At 54.0% G+C, this 13,328-nt stretch overlaps 1 protein-coding gene across 5 annotated transcripts in view; it reads right to left on the bottom strand.

Annotated features, from left to right (window-relative positions):
- Positions 1–13,328, bottom strand: part of LIMS2 (LIM zinc finger domain containing 2) — a 38,065-nt gene that overhangs the window by 15,816 nt on the left and 8,921 nt on the right. The window contains exons 1-4 of one of the 5 annotated variants that reach the window (XM_040474737.1): positions 9,735–9,835; positions 3,553–3,712; positions 941–1,007; positions 562–682 (exon numbers count right to left, since the gene is read on the bottom strand). The exons of 1 other annotated variant lie outside the window; for it this stretch is intronic. In XM_040474737.1, the coding sequence (XP_040330671.1) occupies positions 562–682; positions 941–1,007; positions 3,553–3,712; positions 9,735–9,820 (434 nt within the window). In that variant the 5' untranslated portion in view covers positions 9,821–9,835. Of the gene's footprint in view, positions 1–561; positions 1,008–3,552; positions 3,713–9,734; positions 9,836–13,328 lie in introns of those variants that run through there. 3 more of the 5 variants (XM_040474735.1, XM_040474736.1, XM_040474734.1) reach the window with 3 other exon arrangements.

Genomic DNA, 13,328 nt, shown 5'->3' with positions numbered 1-13,328 from the left:
TGGTGCCTGGTGACTGAGGCAGGGGGTGCAAGGGTGCAGGGAGCAGGGGAGCCTCCCCTCGGGGAAAGTGGGAGGGAGGTCACCGCTATGGGGGGGTGCAGAGACAGTGTGGGGAGAACAGAGCCAGGCTTCCTGGAAGCTGGGAACTTAATCTACCAAGGACACCTGAATTTAAGAGTAAATTTGGGCCCCGTGGTTGTGTGATTTCTCTCCAGTGACATTCAGCCCTGGGTACCTGGAAGGAGGTAGACTCCCGGGGTCAGCAGCTTGGGGTGGCTGGCCACAGTGATGGCCTAAAGCTCTTTATCCACCCAGTGCACGTGATGGCTCCTGCTTCGGCCACCTTCCTCCTCGCTGCCTGTTGTCAGCCTGCCCCGGGGAGCGCCCCAGGCCTGGACGAGCCCTGACTCGTGGCCCCCTACTCTCTCCAGCCCCAGCCCTCTCCTGTAAAGCAGGGGTCTCTTGTCTGCCCTGCAGGGACACAGCACGTGGGCACAGGCCACGCCACCTGGGGTGAGCCTGGCTCTCGGTAAGCAGTGCCTGGGTGAGGGCCCTCCTCACCTGCCTGCATTCTTCACAAAGCCCAGGTCGGCCAGCTCAATGTCACACAGCTCACAGCGGAAGCACCCGGGGTGCCAGTTGTTGTTCATGGCCTTGATGACACGGCCGATGATAAACTCACCTGGAAGAGACAGGTCCTTGTTTGCTGGGGCAGGCACAAGCCCCCCCACCCCCACCCCCGCAGCCCCCTCCCAAGCCCTGCCCTCGCTGGCACTCGCCTGAGGCTCAGCCTGGTACCAGGGCTTCCCTCCCAGAGCACGGGACGGTGACGCCTGCAGAGAACTAGTGCCCATTGAGGCAGGGTGCAGGGCGGTCAGGGAGGAGCACCTGTGCTCCCATCCACCTGCCCAACCCCAGGTGTGCTGTATCCAGCCCTTACCGCAGGACCCGCAGCATGGAGCAAACAGCATCTGGAAGTCGTGTTCGCAGTACTTCCGGCCTTCGAACTGCAAACAGGCCAGCAGAGAAAGTTCAAGCAAAACCCCATCATTCTCCCCGAGCTGGCCAATCTATGTTGGGTCAGGACCCACCCTCGGGAAGGCTGGACAAGCATCCCAACTTGTGCAACTGCTACCACCACAGGAAGCAGGGTGGGGGTGGAGGAGAAGCCTTCCTGGAGGAGGTCGTAAGGAGCTGAAAGACCACAGGGGGGTTGTGGGGGTGCTGAAAGGAGGACAATCCAGACAGAGGGAGGAGCAGGGGCGAGGCCTGGAGACGGAGAGAATTGGCCCACTCAACGGGGCAGACAGGCTAAGTGAGGGGTCGCATAGAAGCTGGGAACTGGGCAAGGCTAGTCCTCAAAGGGCCTCTGCTGTTTTCACAAGACCTTGGTCCTGGGAGTGAGCCGAGGGCTGGAATCAAGTTTGATTTATAAATGTCACTTGGCCTTATTTCCTGTGTGTTTTCTCTGTGTGAGAAGTCCATTTCTCCCAGAGGCCACAAGAGACCCAGAGAGGAGACACAGAAGGAGGGACAAGGAAAAACATGGGGGCCTGAGGGAGAACCCGAAGTCATGCAGCCAGCAGGAGCCACCAGCCGTTGTCCCCGTCTGCCTGGGCAATGACAGCTCTCATGCTGGCCCCAAATGTGGCCAGGCCTGTCTCTGCTTTCTTCTCTCGACAATTTCATTTTCTTTTTTAAAAATTTGATTTACCCTCTTTTCTGAAATGAGTGTCTTATTAGGCTGTGACTGGATATAGCCCTACCCAGGGGCCTGTAGAGGTGGCAGGCGTTAAATTCATTCAGCAACAAATATTCCCTGAGCACCTCCTGTGCGCCAGGCTCTGTTCTAGGCACATGACCACTGCTCACAGAGCTCTGCCTCCCTCCCACTGCCTCTACGGTGGGCCAGCATTTCCCAGGAGACTGGAAGGCGCCATGAGGAACAGCTCCTCCCACACTGCCAGGAGGAGCTCTCGTACCCCACAGCCATCCATCCACCAATCCCATCATTTATACCTTTGACGTCTCTCCAGCCTCTGACCCCTGATCTCCACCTCCACTGCAACCACCAGGGGTAAATGTTTACCAACAGGACCTTCAGGAGATGCAGTCTGATCTGTAGCATTTGCCCATCTCTATGGTGTAAATATTTCCATCGTGGACAATGTCAAGCTACCAACATGGCATCAGCGTGGAGTTAAGACATGTGCAGTAGCCATCATGGCACCAAGTCTCCACCACCACAATGCAATAGACAGATAACCTCAAAGGCATAGATGATAGTAAAATGTAATAAAATAACTAGGAAGTGGTGAGTTTTGAGTATGTGTTACTTTGTTTTTAATACAATTTTATCTCCTGTACATTTATATAACTTAATGTTTTTAGATTTTTTTCATGTATTATTTACTTTTGAGACAGAGAGACAGAGGATGAGTGGGGAAGGGGCAGAGAGGAAGGGAGACACAGAATCCGAAGCAGGCTCCAGCCTCTGAGCTGTCAGCACAGAGCCTGATGTGGGGCTTAAACCCAAGAACCGTGAGATATGACCTGAACCGAAGTCGGACACTTAACCGACTGAGCCACCGAGGAATAAGAGTTGTGTTTAGGGGCACCTGGATGTCTCAGTCGGTTAAGTGTCTGATTCTTGATTTCGGCTCATGTCATGATCTCACGGTTCATGAGTTTGAGCCCCATGTCGGGCTTTGCGCTGACAGTGTGGAGCCTTCTTGGGATTCTGTCTCTTCCTCTCTTCCTGTCCCTCCCCTGCTCATGCGAGCGTGCTCTCCCTCTCTCAAAATAAATAAATAAATAACATTTTTTAAAAAAGAGTTGTGTTTATCCACTAGCTTGCAAGATTACTGAAAATTTAAACAATCTGCTCTTAAGAGCCAGTGTGGCCCAGCCTAGATCCCTTCATTTGACCTGGATTCTTTCAATAATTCCAGCTTCATGTACCTGCCCCCATTACTGTCTCCTCAGCACAGCAAGAACAGTGGTCCTTTTTAGACATCAGACAGACTGCCTCCTTCTGCGTCTCAAATACCCTGCATACTCTGACCTCAGGGCCTTTGCACTTGCTGAGCCCTCTGATGAGTGCTCTTCCTACAGATGTATACACAGCTCCCTCACCTCGTTCAAGTCTGCTCAAACATTACCTTCCCTGACCACCCACCCTCCTTACCCCAAGATTCCTTGTAACCAGAGCACTGAGCACCATCTGATCCCAAGGGAGGGTGTGTGCCAGCAGGGCAGGGTGTTTGCATGCCGTGGCCTACCCTACTAGCTCTACTCTACTAGCTCAGAGTCTACCCAGAGGATGATGGATGAGTGGTGACCCTTCCTAAGCACCCACAGCCACCAGGGGTGCACTGTTCACACCTCACAAGTGAGGATGTGCCCACAGGGGAGGCAAGCTCAAGACCTGGCATGACTGACCAGGACCATGGCTGAGCACAGCCCATAAGCTCCTGGAAGGCAGACTCTGAGCTGGTCAGGGGCTCAGGCTCCAAGAAGGCGTCCAGCTGAGGGCCCTGGGAGTGTCCTCACCTCGTAGAAGAGCCCCTCGGGGAACGGCCGGAAGCACTGCGCACACACGAAGCACTGCTCATGGTACAGCTCCCCGTTGCTGTTAACGATCCGCTCTGCAGGGGCGAAGCGGGCTTGGCAGCGCTGGCAAGCCGCATTGGCCAAGGCGTTGGACATGTTGCTGCAGGGGGGAGAGGGGATGGGAAGGTCAGGACTGGGGAGGGGCCAAGATGAGCAAGCCTGGAGGGCTGCACATGATGGACACACCTTCCCAGGGAAGGGGGTGGGGGGGAACAGCTATCCTCACACTGATGGCAGTGTTGGCACCGTGGAGGCTCAGCCCGGCTGCCTGACACTGGCTCACATCAGCCCGCACACCTGCCCACACATCTGCTGGAGCTATTGTGTCCTATGGGCCCCCTAAGTGCCAGCGCATGCCAGGGGCTACGGCACACATTCCTGGATGACAACCGTACAAGGCCCACGCCACATCTCCATTCTATAGATGGACAAGCCAAGTCCTGAGGGGAGTGAGTGCCCTTCCCAAAGGCCACAGTGGGCGGAGGCAAAGCCCAGATTAGAAACCAGCACCCCTCCAGACTCCAAAGCCCCCATCTTTCTGCCATGCCCTGCACCCCCACAGACTTCCATGTAGTGTCAGACACAGCTGGGCCACAGCCATGCCCACACTGGTCAGAGCAGTGAGGGCTCAAGACAAGTGCTCTCACTGTGGCCTGGGCTGTACCCCACTCTTGGAGTCCAGACTCCCAGCCATGGAAAGTCCATAAGAGGGGTTAGGGGTCAGTGAGATCAGGGACACATGGAAGCACTCAGCCACATGCCTGGCCCATAGGAAGCCCACACAAAGGACAGTGCATGGTTCCAACGTCTCCGCTTGGTTCCCAGGCTGCTTGGTCTGCATCCTGCTGGCCCAGGTGTCAGTGGCCACCTCGGTTCCCTCCTGTGTCTCCTATCACCTCTTCTCAGGGAAACAGAGCCTCTCGTAGAACTTCACCTAGGCCTAAATCAGTGGCTCTTTATGCCCCTTATTTAATCCCTGAGGCAACCCTGCCCTCCAGATGAGAGACCTAAGGTTCAGAGAGGTTAAGTTAACTTGCACAAGCTCACACAGCAGATGACGGAGTCCAGATTTGAACCCAGATTGGTTGGACTGCAATGGCTCTTTCTTCCACACCAGGAGTTAGTTGCAAATCACCTGCCCCAAAAAACATGTAATCACCCTGCCCCGGGGAAAGTGAAAATGTGAATGTTTGGGATACAAGCAGGTTGGGGAGCAAATGTCCTCAACTGTGGTGGGCTTCCCTGGGGTAAGTGGCAGGCTTGCTTCCTTCTGGGAGGAGTAGAATCCAAACTGTATGCTGAGGGGTCCAGAGGTGTGGCCAGGAGGAACTGTGTCAGACTGACAACCTCTTCGACCTTCCAATACCTTGATGCCCATGACTTTTGCTATAAGGGTAGCAAATAGGTTTTGTTTCAAGCGTCAACTCTGACAGATTGGCGGTGGCTGCCTGGATATCTAGCCAAAGCAGGACAGTCAGGCTCAGCAGGGAAAGAGATAACCAGCTGACAATGTCAAGTAGACACAGAGAGTGGTCAGACACAACCTGAATGCTCTTGAGAATATCTTTCCAGCCTGTACTGCCTCCCAGGGTACGAATCCCACCCCCGTCTTGCTGCCACAGCACTATGAGAAGAATTCTCGAGTGAGTGAAGCTCTTGCTGGGGCATTCAGGTATCAATCATAGGGAGGAAGGCTCCCTAACCGGGATGAGCCCAGGAGGTGGTGGGAGAGGGCTCTGCCTGTCAGGAGTCTGGGTGTGGGCTGTGAACAGTGGGTCTAACGGGGACTGTTGGCACACAGGCTGGAAGCTGGGCTGGGGCCCCCAGACAGGACTTCCTGCCTGCTCAGCTTGGGGACCCCACATAGCAGGGGAAGGGCCAGAGGACTCTTCCATAAGCCTTGACAGGCACCCCGGATTCTTAGGACTTAGCCTGCCCTCAGGTGTGTTTTGGGGACCAAAGCCACATTCTTTGTCCACGTACTGGCCACAGGGGCAAGGAAACAGGACAGTGGCAGGAAGAGTCGGGCAGAGCTCACGATGCAAGAGAAGGTCTTTGTGCAGCAGCCACTCTGCCCCCAACACACACCCTGCACCGTCCCCAACCCCCTGCTGGTCTCCATGAGGTGGGCCAGACAGCAGAGGGCCAACTGCCTAAGCCGCCATGGAGGGCTGGGCTGGACTTCTTCAACACAGGCTGTCTTCCCGCTAGAAAACATTGTGACCCTAGTGGCCTTGTCCTCCCACAGCACACACCCAAGGTGGCGGGGCCGGGGGGAAGTTCCAACTCCGGGCTGTGTACAAGACCTTGCTGGTCTTGGAGAAGTGAGAAACAACAGGAAATCCTGTGACTCTGGCTCTGGAATTCCCCAAAGGACCCAGAAAATGAAGCCAAAACAAGGATTCAAGTCCAGGCCCAGGCTTTGGGATTGCTGCTTAAATCCAGAGCTCTGAGCCCTAACTAAGTGAGCGCCTGCAGAGCCCCAGCGCCTCCCAAAGCCCCTTGCCCTCTGGCCTTCAGGGACCCAATCCCACCCCCAGTCGCCTGCCGCTAAACCAGACACTTTACCAGCCTTCCACCATTCTGCTCTCATAAGTAGACCCTCTGTTAAACTCTCCTCTGCCATTCTGTTTCACTGTAACTATGTTTCTGACCAGGACGCTAACAGACACCACCCCCACAGCAGCCACCACAACCTGCCTTCCTGTTCATCCTCACGAGGTCCCCTAACCAGAGCGGCTGGTCTTTAACTGGGCTACGGCTGGTTCCCCGGCTGGGTCCCTAGGTGCCTGAGGCCGAGGATTTTGCCATCTGTCCCCTACATATACCTCGCACAAGCCCTGGCATAGGAAGGTGGGATGTGGGGGTGACCACCTCCCTCTCACACCCACTGGCTGCCCCAGCCAAAGTCTTGGGGGCAGTAGCACCCCCAAAGCACTCCTGCGACTGTGTCCCCATGCCACCCTGCTCGGGACCACAGACAACACTCCAACCCACTGGCCTAAGACAGAGGAATGAACAGACATGCAAATGTGCCCAACAACTGAACCATGTCACCATCAGAGAAACGCCAGCTGTCTCCTGCAGGAGGCGAGGACACAGGAGGGGGCTCTGGGCTCACCCCTCCACATTTGAATCCTGATAGCCCCAGACACCAGCGGGGGGCGGGGGGGGGCTGGAAAAGGGTACCAGCTTCTCTGGGCCTCATTTCCTCATCTGCAAAGAGGTGTGTCAGAGTAACAGTTACCACCCCACGGAGCTGGAGTGAAGAACTCACTGGCATACAGTGTGTGGAGCACAGGGCCGGGAAGGCCAAGCGCTGGATAAAGAGAGCTGTTGTTTCCCAGCAACTCTGGGAGCCTTCCAGAGCACCTCCTCCCCCACCCAGTCCTGGGGAAGGCCTGCAGCCTGCCTGCGCTCCCTGCAAGAGGGCAAAGGGTGGGACACACGGACATTCCATGTCCTCCTTCACACATTCCAGCCAAGAATGGGGAGCACAAAGTCTACCCAGTTACCCTCCAAGGAGACACCACCATCCTGCCCCAGCTGGACAACACTCACGCTGCTGAGGGCATGGCCAGCATGCCATGGTGTACAAGAGTGCACCATCGTGGACCTCTTCTCCGGCCCTTCCCATCACCCCCAAAACTTTCTCAATCTTGACAGCCCAACACAAGTCAATTTGTGGGCCTGTGCAAGATGTCACTGAGTGACAAGATGTCACTGAGACTTACAATGACTATTACCCTGGGGTGGGGTGGGGGGAGCCCTCTCTGTGCCAGCTTCCTGTGAGGAGAGGTTGCTGGTTCCAGATAAGGTAACTGAAGTACAGAGAGGGTCAGTAACCTCCTGAGGGTCACACAGGATTAGACCATGTTCTCTCCTGTCCCCTCAGCTCCTGGTGGCATTATCTAGGCACAGCCGTTCAAAACTCTGGTTTTTTAACAACCCTAGACTTTGCCCCACTCCAGCCTCCCACCCATCTGAGCCTAGAAAGACAGTGAGAGCCTGGGAACAGGCAGGGGCTGGGAGGAGAATGAGTCAGTATTACTGAGGCCACGTCAGCCTGAGGGTGTGTTCTACAGCCAGGCAGACCAGGCTGCAATCCCTGCTCAGGTGCTCCCTGGCTACGTGGTCCGCAGCAAAGTGCTCTCTGAGCCTGGGCTTCCGCATCTGTAAAATGGGCTGGCAACAGCAACCTTCGGGGGAGGTTGGGAGGGCCAAGTGAGGTGACACTTGCAGCACAGCCCATAACTGCTCCGTCATCGGCAGCTAGTGGCATCCTTCCCCCCCCCCCCACCCCCTTCATCCAACAGATCCTTACTGAGCACCTGTTCTGTGCCCAGGCCCTTCTCCAGGTGCAGGGAGAGAAGGGGGATCCCACTGCAACATGATGTCTGAAGCTCGATTGGAAGGTGCCCCCCGCACTGCCTGGACCCCCTCCCTGCCACTCCCCCGAGAGGCCAGTCAGAAGCCAGCAGCTGGGGTCACCTGGCTACACACAGTAAACAGGAATTTACACAAAGCCAGTTCCACACTCAGCCTTGGGAAGGCTGGAAAACTAACCGCTGCCTTAGGCTGCCGCACACAAGGGATTTCCACCATCAGAAACACATTCCCGATATGTTTGGAGACTGCGGGAGATTACATGGCATTTCCTGAAGCCCCAGTGGTACCTCTTGGCTCTAGCAGCTTCATTTACTTTTAAGCAGATGGGCTTTAGAACTGTCACACTGACAACAGAGGTGAGGAAGGGCACGAGCCAGAAGTTCACAGAAAAGTAAAGACGAGGAGCAAATAAACATATGTGCCTGCATGCATGGGGCTTTCCCAAGGCCTGGTGTCCATGATCACACCCATGTGCCCTCCTTGCATGTTGGCCTTGTTCTTGTGCTGTGTGTGTACACTGTGGACCTCGCTCCAACAAGGCCTATGACCCACCAGTGCCCTGATCGCCATTCCCTGCACCACCTCTCACTCCACCCATGTCCAAGGACACCGGAGGCCCAGCAGTGAGGGTTCCTATTCCAGCACTGCCACACTCGGGTGAGTTTCCTGGCATCCTGAGCCTTGGGTACCCCACCGAAGCAACGGTCTTGTCCAGTCCCCGTGTCCTGGCATCTAAGGGGCCCGAAATCCCAGCCGTGCAATAGGGGCCCCTCTGCAGCTATGGCCCCTCCCCCTACCCAGTGCCCCACCCTTTGCTCTGTCCTTAGCCCCAGACGTCTTTGGTGGCTCAGTCCTAATTACCCCTCAGGAGGGCTGCCCGGACTATGGGAATGCAGTGAGCTCAGAGCAATCCATGTAGCATTAGCCCCTGGACGTCCTTCCTTTCCTGGGTCCTCAGATATCCCTACCTCTGTGACTGCTGCTCCCTGTCTCTTCCCTCACTCCCCACCCCCTTCTCCCAACCTCAGGGTCCTCTCCCACTGTTCCTCCCCCACCTCTTCCTCTAAGGCTCGCACCTGCCACTTTCCTGCCAATACCCCAAGTTCACAGTCGTCATCACTCTCTCCCCAACTTTCTACTAGAAGTCTCCACCCGGATGGTCCCTGGGGACCAGCCCCCAGCCCCTGACACCCACACTAGTGGTTCCACCACCATCTACGTGCCCCCTCAGACCCTCCCCACCCCAGGTTAACTCATCCTCTGAGATGCCCTGAGGGTCCACCCTGAGCGCCACAGGCTGCCCTCCCTGCCCAAAAGGAGGCTTTCATTGTCTACACTGGCAATTCTCCATGAGAGACAGCAGCTCAGGTTTTAGAGTCGGTCCAAACTGGCTGCAAATCACAGCTTAGCCATTTGGGTGGGCGAAGTCCAGCAGGTTCCTTGACCACTCGGTTCATTCATCTACAAAGTAGCAACAAAACGACCCCAGTCTGAAAGCAGTCATGGGAGCTCCGCAGGACAATTCAACACCCCATTCTCAGCGTCCCGCCCAGGCTTGTTGATCACAGATGCGCCCTCCCCCCAATCTTATCGCCAACGCAGGCGCTGTCCCCACGCCCTGGACTGCCGGGCTCTTGCCGTCGGAAGGGCCAAGCGGGTGTCGGGGAAAGGCCGGCAGCGGCAGCTTTCCGGCCATTGTCCCCGCCAACCCCGCCCCGGCCCGGGCCACCTACCCGAGCGCAGCGGGCGGCGGGCTCTGCCGGTGTTGGCGCCGCCGGTAGAGCCCAGACGCGGCGAGCGCGCCCAGCCGGGCTGCCATGGCGCGGGCCTCCTCCTTCTGCTCCCGTCTTGGGGCGGCCCTGCTCCGACGGCCCGGAGACCACCCCGGCCTCGGGGCGGGGGGCAGTGGCGGTGGCGGCAGCGGCAGGCCAGACACGGCGACCGCGATGGGACAGGCCAGCGTGCAGGGGGCGCCTCTCCCCCCACCCCCTCTGGACAGGAGCTCACGTTACACACTGCGATCTCCAAAGGGCAGCAGAGTCAAGTCCAAATAGAAAGGATATTGTTCGTGCAGCGGGGGCAGCACAGTGAAAGCTGAGGTGGCAGGGCTGGGTCCAGACTGGGGAGGGGACTCGCTGGGAAGGTCCCAGACAGCACTAAGGTGAGGTCCATGGTGGGCAGGCAGGGTGCCTGGAGGTCCCAGGCTGCTGGGAGCCTGAGAGGGAACCCCAAGCCCCCTGACGTCCTGACGATGGCCCCTTAGCTCCGGAAGGCAATATGGGACTGATCTGGCTTAGGAATCCTGGAGGAAGCCCCATACATGCCCACATTCGACCTTGTTTCCTTCCCTGAGACCCTGTGCCACAAATGCCGCCTGGAGACCCAGATCAGGGCAGCCTCAGTCCCCTGGATCTGACCAACAAATTGCCAAGCACCCAAAAGAGGTCCATGCTGTGAAAGCTCAGTGAAAAGGTTATCCCCTAACTTGCTAGGGAAAACAGAAGCAGCAGAATCTGATAGAAGGCCGGTAGGAAGGCACTATTTCCATGCTTTTTACCTAAGGAGATCAGCAGGGTTATCGTGATCCAAGTGCAAACACCCAAGGTCAGCGGCAGAACTGTGGCTGCTGCTAGTGGAGCAGGCACTATGGTCAGCAGTAAAATAAGGATCCGTAGCACTCCTGGAGATCTTTAACACCGATTCCATTTCCCTGAAACACCTTTCTAAGTAAGGTCAGAAAGCACAAGCAGCATTGGCCTCCACCTTCCCAAAAAACAGTAGCTATCATTCTGAACAGCAGGGCAGGGTACTGGTCCTCCAACACTGGGGTGGAGGGAAAACTTCGGAGGGGATCCATGGCACTCAGATGCCAGGCCCACATACCGAGAAGCATACCTCATCCAGCAAATCCAAATTCATTAACCACCCTGGGGGGCAGCTCTAAAACACAGCCAGATAACTACAGGCGTTGTGCGCAATATAACTTGTCAATGCAGGTCAATTCCAAAAGTACCAAGCCCTGATCAATTCAACAAATATGTTTTTAAAGGTGGCCACAGAGGCAAAAGGGCATAGAGAGAGGCTGAGCTTGGAGAAGCCAACAGGTACAAAGATCACCTCCCACTCTCTTCTCTGATGGAGATAGCTGAATGCTTAGGAAATCTTATTAGAAAGTTTTGTTGTAGCACCTTTAAGTCAATGCCCAAGGGCCTAGGTACCTTGTACCAGTCCTACTCAGCCCCTCCCATGGGGAAATCCTCAACTCTGGAACCCAGAACTTACCCAGAGTCAGAGTTCCATTTAAGGAGGGATTATTTATTTATGGTTTCCACAATTGCAGATAGACCTGGGAAGGTGGCTATAGCCACAAGCATTTTGTACATCACAATTTGCAAATAAAGTTCAAGTCCAAGGTGACCAAGCACCGATCAATTCAACAAATATTTACTGTAAAAGGAAGTACCAGGGGCTAGAAATTGAGAAAGGAAATTAGAGTCTGATTGAACCCAAATCCCAAATCTGTGCACAGCCTTGTGCCCCCACCCCACCCCCAGTTCTGCAACCTGTCTTGCAGAACTAGGCGCCGGAGCCATGCTGTGTCTCCAGCCAGCACTCTGGCTCTAGAGGACAAAGTTGCAAAGACATAGTAAGAATGATGTCAGCATAAATGGCAGAGTAAGAGCCTTTAAAATGTTGTCCCTCCATAAAAGCAATGAAAACTAGCAAAAACTGTTAGAATCCACTTTTTCAGAACTCTGTGAATTAACCAAAGGTTTGCAGTAACCCAGGGTACCTCATCAAGAAAAGCAGCTGGGGACTCCTGGGTGGCTCAGTCAGTTAAACGTCTGACTTCAGCCCATGTCATGATCTAATGCGCCATGGGTTCGAGCCCCGCATCAGGCTCTGTGCTGACAGCTCAGAGCCTGGAGCCTGCTTCAGATTCTGTGTCTCCCTCTCTCTCTGCCCCTCCCCTGCTCACACCCTCTCTCTCTCTCTCTCAAAAAATAAACATTAAAAAAAGAAAGAAAAGAAAAACAGTTGAATCTTGGTAGGAACAGTGAGCTTTGTGATATTTTCACTTATCCTAGCCTCTGACCCCTACATCCTAATTCCATTGCTGCCTTAAAAAATAACAGCCCACGTTCCCAGTAATTATTTATGCAGCAGACAGGGCTGAAGCTCCTTCAAACCTTCATTCCCTGGAAGACTCCATTTGAAAGTTTTGTCTTTATGTGACCTCACTCACACATACCCACTGCTAAAAGCCTCTCTTGGGGAGTATTTTTCAAATGTATTACTGTTGTAACTGCCTATGGTATCATAGCTGTCATTGCCATAGGCAATGGATAATAGTGGAAGCAACAATAGACTAATCAAAAAGCTTAAAAGAAAAAACTAAAGGGGAGCCTGGGTGGCTCAGATGGTTAAGCATCCAACTTCAGCTCAGGTCATGGTCTCACAGTTCATGGATTCAAGCCCTGCATTGGGCTCTGTGCTGACAACCCAGAGCCTGGAGCCTGCTTCAGATTGTGTCTCCCTCTCTTTCTGCCCCTCCCCCAACCTCAAAAATAAATAAACATAAAAAAATTTTTTTAAGGAAAAAATTAAGGAATGACATGTCCTTAGGGGCTTTGAAAAGAACCAAAATAGTCCTAGGAATCTAGAAGGCCACACAAAGCCCAGGACTATGCGCATGCTCAGAGAAGACCCAAGAAGATCCTAACCTCTTGCTTCTGATTGACCCTCAGGCTCTGTGTAATCAGGAAGTAAAGGCTAAGGCAGAGCTGTAAACTGCAGGGTTGAATGCTTAAGGTGTGCTGCAACATACACTTAGTGCCCTCAGCAGAGTCCCTTATTGGTGACAGACATTCAAGGAAATGGTTATCCAATCATTAGCTGGCCATTACACTAATCAAGCAGAGACTTAAGCAGTCGCAAATGACAGAAATATAGACTTTACAGAATTATTTCTGAAAAGTCACTAAACAAACAAACAAGTAGCAACAACATACTGTGGGGAGTGAGGGGGAATTTGATCTCAGAATTGCCACATATTATTTGAAATGTCCAGTTCTCAGCAAAAAATTATGAGACATACAAAGAAACAAAAAAGTATTACCCTTACACAGAAAAAAAAAAAAGCAATCAATAGAAACCCTCCATGAGGAAGCCCAAATATTACACTTATTAGATGGACTTTAAATCAGTTATTTTAATTATGTCCAAAAGACAAAAGAAAACCATGTCTAAAAAAACTGAAGGAAAGTATGAGAATGATATCTCACCAAATGGAGAATATCAATAATGATGTAGAAAATATATAAAAT

The sequence above is a fragment of the Herpailurus yagouaroundi genome, unplaced genomic scaffold (genome assembly GCF_014898765.1).
Source record: "Herpailurus yagouaroundi ecotype Mexico unplaced genomic scaffold, PumYag 140, whole genome shotgun sequence".
In the NCBI taxonomy this organism is placed as follows: domain Eukaryota; kingdom Metazoa; phylum Chordata; class Mammalia; order Carnivora; family Felidae; genus Herpailurus; species Herpailurus yagouaroundi.
Note: the sequence above shows the minus strand (reverse complement) of the source record. Positions and strands in the feature narration are given on the sequence as shown.